Genomic DNA, 13,042 nt, shown 5'->3' with positions numbered 1-13,042 from the left:
AACCATATCATAACGGCCATCAATAAAAGACAGTACTGTGCAGCCGTCTTCATCGACCTTGCCAAGGCTTTCGACTCTGTCAATCACCATATTCTTATCGGCAGACTCAGTAGCCTTGGTTTCTCTGATGATTGCCTTGCCTGGTTCACCAACTACTTTGCAGACAGAGTGCAGTGTGTCAAATTGGAGGGCATGCTGTCCGGTCCTCTGGCAGTCTCTATGGGGGTGCCACAGGTTTCAATTCTCGGGCCGACTCTTTTCTCTGTATATATCAATGATGTTGCTCTTGCTGCAGGCGATTCCCTGATCCACCTCTATGCAGACGACACCATTCTATATACTTCCGGCCCGTCCTTGGACACTGTGCTATCTTACCTCCAAACAAGCTTCAATGCCATACAACACTCCTTCCGTGGCCTCCAACTGCTCTTAAACGCTAGTAAAACCAAATGTATGCTTTTCAACCGTTCGCTGCCTGCACCTGCACGCCTGACTAGTATCACCACCCTGGATGGTTCTGACCTTGAATATGTGGACATCTATAAGTACCTAGGTGTCTGGCTTGACTGTAAACTCTCCTTCCAGACTCATATCAAACATCTCCAATCGAAAATCAAATCCAGAATCGGCTTTCTATTCCGCAACAAAGCCTCCTTCACTCATGCCGCCAAACTTACCTAGTAAAACTGACTATCCTACCGATCCTCGACTTTGGCGACGTCATCTACAAAATAGCTTCCAACACTCTACTCAGCAAACTGGATGCAGTTTATCACAGTGCCATCCGTTTTGTCACTAAAGCACCTTATACCACCCACCACTGCGACTTGTATGCTCTAGTCGGCTGGCCCTCGCTCCATATTCGTCGCCAGACCCACTGGTTCCAGGTCATCTACAAGTCCATGCTAGGTAAAGCTCCGCCTTATCTCAGTTCCCTGGTCACGATAGCAACACCCACCCGTAGCACGCGCTCCAGCAGGTGTATCTCACTGATCATCCCTCAAGCCAACACCTCATTTGGCCGCCTTTTCGTTCCAGTTTTCTGCTGCCTGTGACTGGAACGAATTGCAGAAATTGCTGAAGTTGGAGACTTTTGTCTCCCTCACCAACTTCAAACATCTGCTATCAGAGCAGCTAACCGATCGCTGCAGCTGTACATAGTCTTATCGGTAAATAGCCCACCCAATTATACCTACCTCATCCCCATACTGTTTTTATTTATTTACTTTTCTGCTCTTTTGCACACCAATATCTCTACCTGTACATGACCATCTGATCATTTATCACTCCAGTGTTAACCTGCAAAATTGTAATTATTTGCCTACCTCCTCATGCCTTTTTGCACACAATGTATATAGACCCTTTTTTTCTACTGTGTTATTGACTTGTTCATTGTTTACTCAATGTGTAACTCTGTGTTGTCTGTTCACACTGCTATGCTTTATCTTGGCCAGGTCGCAGTTGCAAATGAGAACTTGTTCTCAACAAGCCTACCTGGTTAAATAAAGGTGAAATAAAACTCACTGCCTTCCTGAAGACAAACAATGTATATGAAATGCTTCAGTCTGGTTTTAGACCACATCATAGCAATTAGACTGCACTTGGAAATGTAGTAAATTACCGTTTAATGGCCTCAGACTGAGGCTCCTAGACCTTAGTGCTGCTTTTGATACCATCGATCACCACATTATTTTGAAGAGATTGGAAACCCAAATTGGTCTACACTGTTCTGCACTGGTTTAGATCTTGTCTGTCAGAAAGATATCAGTTTGTCTCTGTGGATGGTTTGTCCTCTGACAAATCAACTGTAAATTTTGGTGTTCCTCAAGGTTCCCTTTTAGGACCACTATTGTTTTCACTATATATTTTACCTCTTGGGGATGTCATTCGAAAACATAATGTTAACTTTCACTGCTATGCGGATGACACACAGCTGTACATTTCAATGAAACATGGTGAAGCCCCAAAATTGCCCTCGCTAGAAGCCTATGTTTCAGACATAAGGAAGTGGATGGCTGCAAACTTTCTACTTTTAAACTTGGACAAAATAGAGATGCTTGTTCTAGGTCCCAAGAAACAAATAGACCTTCTGTTGAATCTGACAATTAATCTTAATGGTTGTACAGTCGTCTCAAATAAAACTGTGAAGGACCTTGGCGTTACTCTGGACCCTGATCTCTCTTTTGACGAACATATCAAGACTGTTTCAAGGACAGCTTTTTTCCATCTACGTAACATTGCAAAAATCAGAAACTTTCTGTCCAGAAATGATGCAGAAAAATGAATCCATGCTTTTGTTACTTCAACGTTAGACAACGGCAATGCTCTATTTTCCGGCTACCCGGATAAAGCACTAAATAAACTTCAGTTAGTTAAATACGGCTGCTAGAATCCTGACTAGAACCAAAACATTTGATCATATTACTCCAGTGCTAGCCTCCCTACACTGGCTTCCTGTTAAGGCAAGGGCTAATTTCAAGATTTTACTGCTAACCTACAAAGCATTACATGGGCTTGCTCCTACCTATCTTTCCGATTTGGTCTTGCCGTACATACCTACACATATGCTACGGTCACAAGACGCAGGCCTCCTAAGTGTTCCTAGAACTTCTAAGCAAACACCTGGAGGCAGGGCTTTCTCCTATAGAGATCCATTTTTATGGAATGGTCTGCCTACCCATGTGAGAGACGCAAACTCGGTCTCAACCTTTAAGTCTTTACTGAAGACTCATCTCTTCAGTGGGTCATATGATTGAGTGTAGTCTGGCCCAGGAGTGTGAAGGTGAACGGAAAGGCTCTGGAGCAACGAACCGCCCTTGCTGTCTCTGCCTGGCCGGTTCCCCTCTTTCCACTGGGATTCTCTGCCTCTAACCCTATTAAAGGGGCTGAGTCACTGGCTTACTGGTGCTCTTTCATGCCGTTCCTAGGAGGGGTGCGTCACTTGAGTGGGTTGAGTCACTGATGTGATCTTCCTGTCTGGGTTGGCGTTGTCCCTTGGGTTGTGCCGTGGCGGAGATCTTTGTGGGCTATACTGCCTTGTCTCAGGATGGTAAGTTGGTGTTTGAAGATATCCCTCTAGTGGTGTGGGGGCTGTGCTTTGGCAAAGTGGGTGGGGTTATGTCCTGCCTGTTTGGCCCTGTCCGGGGGTATTGTCGGACGGGGCCACAGTGTCTCCCGACCACTCCTGTCTCAGCCTCCAGTATTTATGCTGCAGTAGTTTATGTGTCGGGGGGCTAGGGCCAGTCTGTTACAGTGGGGCAAAAAAGTATTTAGTCAGCCACCAATTGTGCAAGTTCTCCCACTTAAAAAGATGAGATTAGGCCTGTAATTTTCATCATAGGTACACTTCAACTATGACAGACAAAATGAAGAAAAAAAATCCAGAAAATCACATTGTAGGATTTTTAATGAATTTATTTGCAAATTATGGTGGAAAATAAGGATTTGGTCAATAACAAAAGTTTATCTCAATACTTTAATATATACCCTTTGTAGGCAATGACAGAGGTCAAACGTTTTCTGTAAGTCTTCACAAGGTTTTCACACACTGTTGCTGGTATTTTGGCCCATTCCTCCATGCAGATCTCCTCTAGAGCAGTGATGTTTTGGGGCTGTTGCTGGGCAACACTGACTTTCAACTCCCTCCAAAGATTTTCTATGGGTTTGAGATCTGGAGACTGGCTAGGCCACTCCAGGACCTTGAAATGCTTCTTACGAAGCCACTCCTTCGTTGCTCGGGCGGTGTGTTTGGGATCATTGCCATGCTGAAAGACCCAGCCACGTTTCATCTTCAATGCCCTTGCTGATGGAAGGAGGTTTCACTCAAAATCTCACGATACATGGCCCCATTCATTCGTTCCATTACACGGATCAGTCGTCCTGGTCCCTTTGCAGAAAAACAGCCCCAAAGCATGATGTTTCCACCCCCATGCTTCTGTTATGCACTTGAGTGAAGACCCAAAAGCGGTTTAACAGAAACAGAGTTCTTTTAATGAAAAAACAGGAATGGCATAGATCCTCTTCCGACGTTGTCAATGGCACAATAGACTACCCGCAGAGAGGGCGACAAATGAAACATAAAGTCCCTCTGATGAATAGCTGGGTAGCGGCGACAGGCTGCAGGTCGCTCTGGGTCGGTGCGGGTCACAGAGGAACGGTGGTACCTGATCACACGTAGCATATGATGAACTGGACACAGTGCAAACAAAAGATAGTGAGAAGTGTACAGGATGCACCTGCCAGGCAGACTCCGACAGGATAGGACTAGGAGGAAGCAAACGAGACGATAGCTTGCTTCTGGCATGAGAAACACAAACGAGAATCTGACACCGAAAGTAGCAGGAACAGAGAGAGAAATAGAGACCTAATCAGAGGGAAAAAAGGGAACAGGTGGGGAAAGGGTGAACGAGCTAGTTAGGGGAGATGAGGAACAGCTGGAGAAGGAGAGAAAGAGAAGGTAACCTAATAAGACCAGCAGAGAGAGACAGAGTGAAAGAAAGGACAGGAACAGACATAATAAGACATGACAGCTTCACAGTAGGTATGGTGTTCTTTGGATGCAACTCAGCATTCTTTGTCCTCCAAACCCGACGAGTTGAGTTTTAACCAAAAAGTTATATTTTGGTTTCATCTGACCATATGACATTCTCCCAATCTTCTTCTGGATCATCCAAATGCTCTCTAGCAAACTTCAGACAGGCCTGGACATGTACTGGCTTAAGCAGGGGGACACTGTAATGGAATAATCAGAATTGGTGGGTAACATAGGTAAGATGTTTTATATTCATCATACAGTATGTTTGTAAGTTACTTCTCATCAAGAATGTTAATTTTGTATAATACTGTGGCAGGGTTGCAGTATCTGTTCTATGTCAAGACTAGGTTGCATGGGCCGCAGAGAGGGGAGAGGTCAAGGGATCATCAAGCGTGTATCTCTTGGCTCTTGGTAATGTCTGTGTGCCAGTCAGTGTGTCTCTGTGATCTTGTCAAGATAGGATGGATTTGATATATGCCTGTTGATATGGACTCTCAACTTTTCATTAGAGATACTGAACTGTTGAAAGTCAAAATTCTATAGAGCTCATGTAATTAAAGATGGACTTTGATAACTAACTCTGACTTGTGTGTGGTTTGCGCTCATGATTTGGTAAATAGAGGAAATTTCCACGACAACACGTCTGGCAATGCAGGATTTGAGTCCCTGGCGGCGTAGTGTGTTACTGATGGTAGGCTTTGTTACTTTGGTCCCAGCTCTCTGCAGGTCATTCACTAGGTCCCCCCGTGTGGTTCTGGGATTTTTGCTCACCGTTCTTGTGATCATTTTGACCCCACGGGGTGAGATCTTGCGTGGAGCCCCAGATCGAGGGAGATTATCAGTGGTCTTGTATGTCTTCCATTTCCTAATAATTGCTCCCACAGTTGATTTCTTCAAACCAAGCTGCTTACCTATTGCAGATTCAGTCTTCCCAGCCTGGTGCAGGTCTACAATTTTGTTTCTGGTGTCCTTTGACAGCTCTTTGGTCTTGGCCATAGTGGAGTTTGGAGTGTGACTGTTTGAGGTTGTGGACAGGTGTCTTTTATACTGATAACAAGTTCAAACAGGTGCCATTAATACAGGTAACGAGTGGAGGACAGAGGAGCCTCTTAAAGAAGAAATTACAGGTCTGTGAGAGCCAGAAATCTTGCTTGTTTGTCGGTGACCAAATACTTATTTTCCACCATAATTTGCAAATAATTTTTTTTTTAAATCATACGATGTGATTTTCTGGATTTCTTTTCTTCTCATTTTGTCTGTCATAGTTGAAGTGTACCTATGATGAAAATTACAGGCCTCTCATGTTTTTAAGTGGGAGAACTTGCACAATTGGTGGCTGACTAAATACTTTTTTGCCCCACTGTATATCTGGAGTATTTCTCCTGTCTTATACGGTGTCCTGTGTGAATTTAAGTATGCTCACTCTAATTCTCTCTCTCTTTCTTTCTTTCTTTCTTTCTTTCTTTCTTTCTTTCTTTCTTTCTTTCTTTCTCTCTCGGTGGACCTGAGTCCTAGGACCATGCCTCAGGACTACCTGGCCTGATGACTCCTAGCATGACTCCCAGTCCACCTGGTCATGCTACTGCTCAAGTTTCAACTGTTCTGCCTGTGGCTATGGAACCCTGACCTGTTCACCGGACGTGCTACCTTGTCCCAGACCTGCAGTTTTCAACTCTCTAGAGACAGCAAGAGCGGTAGAGACACTCTGAATGATCAGCTATGAAAAGCCAGCTGACATTTACTCCTGAGGTGCTGACTTGCTGCACCCTCGACAACTACTGTGATTATTATTATTTGACCCTGCTGGTCATCTATGAACATTTGAACATCTTGGCCATGTTCTGTTATAATCTCCACCCGGCACAGCCAGAAGAGGACTGGCCACACCTCATAGCCTGGTTCCTCTCTAGGTTTCTTCATAGGTTCTGGCCTTTCTATGGAGTTTTTCTTAGTCACTGTGCTTCTGCACCTGCATTGATTACTGTTTGGGGTTTTAGGCTGGATTTCTGTTTAGCACATTGTGACATCAGCTGATGTAAGAAGGGCTTTATAAATACATTTGATTGATTGAGTGTTAACTTATTGTACCAGTAGTACCAGTAATACCAAATGTACCATATTGCACCAGTAGTACCAGTACTACCTTATCATAACAGTAGCAGGCTACTGTATGACCTCATTGTACCAATAGTACCAGTACTACCTTATCATAACAGTAGCAGGCTACTGTATGACCTCATTGTACCAATAGTACCAGTAGTAACAGTATTACATTATCATACCAGTAGTAGCCTTCTGTATTACCTTATCACAACAGTAGCAGCCTACTGTATGACCTCATTGTACCAATAGTACCAGTATTACCTTATCATAACAGTAGTAGCCTACTGTATGACCTCATCGTACCAGTATTACCAGTAGTAACAGTATTACCTTATCATACCAGTAGTAGTCTACTGTATGACCTCATTGTATCAATAGTACCAGTACTACCTTATCATAACAGTAGCAGCCTACTGTATGACCTCATCGTACCAGTATTACCAGTAGTAACAGTATTACCTTATCATACCAGTAGTAGCCTTCTGTATTACCTTATCATACCAGTAGTAGCCTTCTGTATTACCTTATCATTACAGTAGTGGCTTACTGTGTTACCTTATCACAACAGTAGCAGCCTACTGTATTACCTTATCAAGACAGTAGTAGCAGTATTACCTTATCACAACAGTAGTAGCCTACTGTATTACCTTATCAAGACAGTAGTAGCAGTATTACCTTATCACAACAGTAGTAGCCTACTGTATTACCTTATCACAACAGTAGCAGCCTACTGTATTACCTTATCAAGACAGTAGTAGCAGTATTACCTTATCACAACAGTAGTAGCCTACTGTGTTACCTTATCAAGACAGTAGTAGCCTACTGTGTTACCTTATCAAGACAGTAGTAGCCTACTGTGTTACCTTATCAAGACAGTAGTAGCCTACTGTGTTACCTTATCACAACAGTAGTAGCCTACTGTATTACCTTATCATACCAGTAGTAGCTTACTGTATTACCTTATCAAGACAGTAGTAGGCTACTGTATTACCTTATCACAACAGTAGTAGCAGTATTACCAATAGTACCAGTATTAATGCACCGTATCAGTAGCAGCCTACTGTGTTACCTTATCACAACAGTAGTAGCCTACTGTATTACCTTATCACAACAGTAGTAGCCTACTGTATTACCTTATCATACCAGTAGTAGCTTACTGTATTACCTTATCAAGACAGTAGTAGCCTACTGTATTACCTTATCAAGACAGTAGTAGCAGTATTACCTTATCAAGACAGTAGTAGCCTACTGTATTACCTTATCACAACAGTAGTAGCAGTATTACCAATAGTACCAGTATTAATGCACCGTACCAGTAGTAGCCTACTGTATTACCTTATCACAGCAGTAGTAGCCTACTGTATTACCTTATCACAACAGTAGTAGCAGTATTACCTTACCATACCAGTAGTAGCCTACTGTGTTACCTTATCACAGCAGTAGTAGCCTACTGTAATACCTTATCAAGACAGTAGTAGCAGTATTACCTTATCACAACAGTAGTAGCCTACTGTGTTACCTTATCAAGACAGTAGTAGCCTACTGTATTACCTTACCATACCAGTAGTAGCCTACTGTGTTACCTTATCACAGCAGTAGTAGCCTACTGTATTACCTTATCATACCAGTAGTAGCTTACTGTATTACCTTATCATACCAGTAGTAGCTTACTGTATTACCATATCATACTAGTAGTGGCGTACTGTATTACCATATCATAACAGTAGTGGCGTACTTTATTACCATATCATACCAGTAGTAGCTTGCTGTATTACCATATCATACCAGTAGTGGCGTACTGTATTACCTTATATCAGTAGTAGCTTACTGTATTACCATATCATACCAGTAGTAGCTTACTGTATTACCATATCATACCAGTAGTAGCTTACTGTATTACCTTATCATACCAGTAGTAGCTTACTGTATTACCTTATCATACCAGTAGTAGCTTACTGTATTACCATATCATACTAGTAGTGGCGTACTGTATTACCATATCATAACAGTAGTGGCGTACTGTATTACCATATCATACCAGTAGTAGCTTGCTGTATTACCATATCATACCAGTAGTGGCGTACTGTATTACCTTATATCAGTAGTAGCTTACTGTATTACCATATCATACCAGTAGTAGCTTACTGTATTACCATATCATACCAGTAGTAGCTTACTGTATTACCTTATCATACCAGTAGTAGCTTACTGTATTACCATATCATACCAGTAGTAGCTTACTGTATTACCATATCATAACAGTAAAAGCCTAGTGGTTAGAGCGTTGGACTAGTAACTGGAAGGTTGTGAGTTCAAACCCCCGAGCTGACAAGGTACAAATCTGCCGTTCTGCCCCTGAACAGGCAGTTAACCCACTGTTCCCAGGCCGCCATTGAAAATAAGAATGTGTTCTTAACTGACTTGCCTGGTTAAATAAAGGTAAAATTAAAATTAAATTTTCAGTATTACGGTAATACCTTATCATACCAGGGCCCAGTGGGTTCTATAGTTAAACCAGTATTACCTTATCATACCAGGGCCCAGTGGGTTCTATAGTTAAACCAGTATTACCTTATCATACCAGGGCCCAGAGGGTTCTATAGTTAAACCAGTATTACCTCGTCATACCAGGGCCCAGTGGGTTCTATAGTTAAACCAGTATTACCTTATCGTACCAGGGCCCAGTGGGTTCTATAGTTAAACCAGTATTACCTCGTCATACCAGGGCCCAGTGGGTTCTATAGTTACTGTATTACCTTATCATACCAGGGCCCAGTGGGTTCTATAGTTAAACCAGTATTACCTCGTCATACCAGGGCCCAGTGGGTTCTATAGTTAAACCAGTATTACCTTATCGTACCAGGGCCCAGTGGGTTCCCCTTCCCTGTTAGGAGCCCAGTCCGGCTCCAGGTCCATCTCTCTCTGTCCATGGTGGGGGGGCCCCGGGGGATCCAGCAGCTCCTCATCCCGGTACATGGACCACTTGGTGAGGTTCTGGACGGTGGGGTGGGGCAGCACTGTCTCTGACCCCCACACATCCACCTGCTCCCCTGGACCCCTAGGCTGTGTCCCCGTCCCAGGCCCTGGGCCCTGAGCCCAGTGATGCCCTGCCCCTTGCCCCGGCCCAGAGCCCTGGACCTGGGGCATGACCACGGCGTATCGCCCCCCTCCAGGCTCCTCCAGCGAGGAGGGCAGGCGGTAGGAGGCCCCACGGAGGTTCTGGTTCTGTAGGGCATTGCCAAGCTGGGGGGTGGCGGGAACAGGTCTCGTCATCAGGCTCCCGTCAGGAAGTCTGTAAGTGGCGGAACGCAGGTTCTGGTTCTGTAGAGCGTTGGAGAGCTGGGGAGTGCTTGGCTGGGCCCGGGTCACTAAGGTCCCATCAGGTAGTCTGTAAGTGGCGGAACGCAGGTTCTGGTTCTGGAGAGCATTGGACAGGTTGGGGGAGGGGCTAGGGGGGGCCAGAGACCCCCCACTATAGGAGGCTCCACGGACGTTAGGGTTGAGGAGAGCAGAGGAGAGGTTAGGAGAAGAAGGTTGTGGAGGCTCGTTCCTGGTTACTAGAGTTCCATCTGGTAATCTGTACGTAGCCTTGGTAAGATTCTGGTTGAGGAGGGCAGAGGAGAGGTTAGGAGAAGAAGGTTGTGGAGGCTCATTCCTGGTTACTAGAGTTCCATCTGGTAATCTGTACGTAGCCTTGGTAAGATTCTGGTTGAGGAGAGCAGAGGAGAGGTTAGGAGAAGGTTGTGGAGGCTCGTTCCTGGTTACTAGAGTTCCATCTGGTAATCTGTACGTAGCCTTGGTAAGATTCTGGTTGAGGAGGGCAGAGGAGAGGTTAGGAGAAGAAGGTTGTGGAGGCTCGTTCCTGGTTACTAGAGTTCCATCTGGTAATCTGTATGTAGCCTTGGTAAGATTCTGGTTGAGGAGGGCAGAGGAGAGGTTAGGAGAAGAAGGTTGTGGAGGCTCGTTCCTGGTTACTAGAGTTCCATCTGGTAATCTGTACGTAGCCTTGGTAAGATTCTGGTTGAGGAGAGCAGAGGAGAGGTTAGGAGAAGGTTGTGGAGGCTCGTTCCTGGTTACTAGAGTTCCATCTGGTAGACGGTATGTAGCCTTGGTAAGATTCTGGTTGAGGAGTGCAGAGGAGAGGTTAGGAGAAGGTTGTGGAGGCTCGTTCCTGGTTACTAGAGTTCCATCTGGTAATCTGTACGTAGCCTTGGTAAGATTCTGGTTGAGGAGGGCAGAGGAGAGGTTAGGAGAAGGTTGTGGAGGCTCGTTCCTGGTTACTAGAGTTCCATCTGGTAATCTGTACGTAGCCTTGGTAAGATTCTGGTTGAGGAGGGCAGAGGAGAGGTTAGGAGAGGATGGCTGAAGAGTTTGTTCCGTCCTGGTTACTAGAGTTCCATCCGGTAATCTGTACGTAGCCAGGCGGAGGTTTGGGTTGAGAAGAGCTGAGGAGAGATTCGGAGAGAAGGAGGGAGAGGGAATCGGTTGAGGCTCGTTCTGGGTTACTAGCGTCCCATCTGGTAATTTATACATAGCCTGTTGCATGTTGGGGTTGAGGAGAGCGGAGGAGAGGTTTGGAGAGAAGGAGGATGGTTGAGGATTGGGTTCAGTCCTGGTGACCAGAGAACCGTCTGGTAGACGGTAGGTAGCTTGTCTCATGCTAGTGTTCTGCAGAGCATTAGACATCAGAGAGACAGAACCGGGAGAACCTCCACTGCTCTTGTTCCCCTCGGAACCCCCCGACATCATCACGGAACCATCGGGTAGGCGGAACGCTGACCCCTGTAGGTGGTGGGAGGTGCTAAGAGTGGTGGACAGCGTGGGGGAGGAGGGTGGAGGAGGTCTGTGAAGAGCGGGGGAGGCGTAGGAAGCGTTGCGGAGCCGAGGGCTGAGCACGGTGCTGGAGAGACGAGGTGAGGAGGACTGGGTCTGATAGGGGGAGAGGACGGGGGTGTAGAGGGAGGCATTCCTCTGGAGAGGAGAGGAGGCCAGGGGGTAGGAGTAGGAGGCGTTAGACAGCTTAGTGTTCTGCTGTAAGGCGTTAGACAGCTGGGGGGAAGAACCCTGGCTAACCTGTCCATCATATGACATCATCAGCTGGCCACCGGGGGAGGGGCCTCTCTGTACAGGTGAACTATAGGACGTGTTACGCAGGTAAGAGTTCTGGAGGGGGAGGAACGAGGATCGTAACGGAGGGAGGGATGGGGGGAGGGGGCCGCTGCTGAGGGAGGTGTAGTTTACTCCTCTAAGGTGAGCGTTGGTCAGTAAGGGAGAGGCCCCTGGCTCCATAGTGTGGTTGTACTGGGTCATGACCTGGGAGTGATGGGGAGACTGGGGTGGTGGGGGGGAGGTCTGAAGGAGGCTGGGGAGAAGTGGTGGATGGGAGAGGGGGCACGGGGCGGCAGGGGGGAAGAGGGTTGCTTGTGTTGTGGGGAGGAGGGGCGTCTAACAGAGGGCTGTGGAGAGAGAGGACCACCCTGCTGCTTCATGGAGGGCTGGGGGGAGAGAGGACGGCCTCTGAACGACTGCCTGTCAGGAGGAGGGTTCCTGGGCATGCGGACGAGAGGGTGGCCCCTCCCTACAGGGCGATGGAAACCTCCCTGGGGGGTCCGCTGCGACTCCCTGACCCCTCCCGGCCGGGACACTGAGCGTGCCAACATGGGGGGGCCGGGGCCCTGCAGCTGTCCTGCTGGGGGGGGTTGACCCTCGGGGACGCTGTGAACCGACGACCTGAAGGGAGCCACGTTCTGGGTGAGAGGGGTGCCGTGCCGACTACGTCTCTGCAGGTAGGGGTTACCTGGCGAGGGCTTCACCGCCCCATGGGCACCTGGCCACGAACCCCTCTGAGGTGACGTGTGGAGGTGCGGGAAGGGAGGGGCGGCTGGACATACAGGAGGGGGTGGGAGAGGAGAGGTTAGGGGAGGGGGAGGCAGGACGGAATGTTGGAGACAGGGGTCTGTATTCCCCGAGGGGGGTTCCTTCTGAGAGGGGAGGCAGAGGGGAGGAGGGGCGAGACAAGGTGCTTCCTTGCTTCCTTCCTCCAATCAGGCGAGCTCTGGAGAAAGGAGGGAGGGGGCCTGGGGGAATGAGGAGGGCTCCTTTTCCTCAGGGATCCTCGGGGGGAGGAGGGGGGACTGGCCAGGGGGAGCAGGGGGGGAGACGGGTGAGAGAGGAGTCTCCTCCTCCTAGACGGCTGACTCTGAGCCCTGAGGGAGGGGCCTCGTCTGGCTGGGAGGGGCGAGGAGGGGGGGGAGGTGCGCCTCCTGGCTAGCGGAGAGGGGGGCAGATGGGGGGGAGGAATCCCCCTCCTGGAGAGCCGAGGGGAGAGGTGGGGGTCCATGGGATGAGTGGGATGAGGGACGCGCCCCATACCTGGAGAACCAGGCCTTAGAGAGAGCTGAGGGG

At 47.4% G+C, this 13,042-nt stretch overlaps 1 protein-coding gene across 1 annotated transcript in view; it reads right to left on the bottom strand.

Annotated features, from left to right (window-relative positions):
* LOC135535728 (unconventional myosin-XV-like) overlaps nt 1–11,947 on the bottom strand; it is a 75,882-nt gene extending 63,935 nt beyond the window's left edge. The window contains exons 1-2 of the mRNA XM_064962159.1: nt 10,130–11,947; nt 9,488–10,054 (exon numbers count right to left, since the gene is read on the bottom strand). Of these exons, the coding sequence (XP_064818231.1) occupies nt 9,488–10,054; nt 10,130–11,947 (2,385 nt within the window). The remainder of the gene's footprint in view (nt 1–9,487; nt 10,055–10,129) is intronic.
* Between the last annotated feature and the right edge of the window lie 1,095 nt (nt 11,948–13,042).

The sequence above is a fragment of the Oncorhynchus masou genome, unplaced genomic scaffold (assembly GCF_036934945.1).
Source record: "Oncorhynchus masou masou isolate Uvic2021 unplaced genomic scaffold, UVic_Omas_1.1 unplaced_scaffold_506, whole genome shotgun sequence".
NCBI classification, from domain to species: Eukaryota; Metazoa; Chordata; class Actinopteri; order Salmoniformes; family Salmonidae; genus Oncorhynchus; species Oncorhynchus masou.
This window is presented reverse-complemented; position numbering and strand designations above follow the sequence as displayed.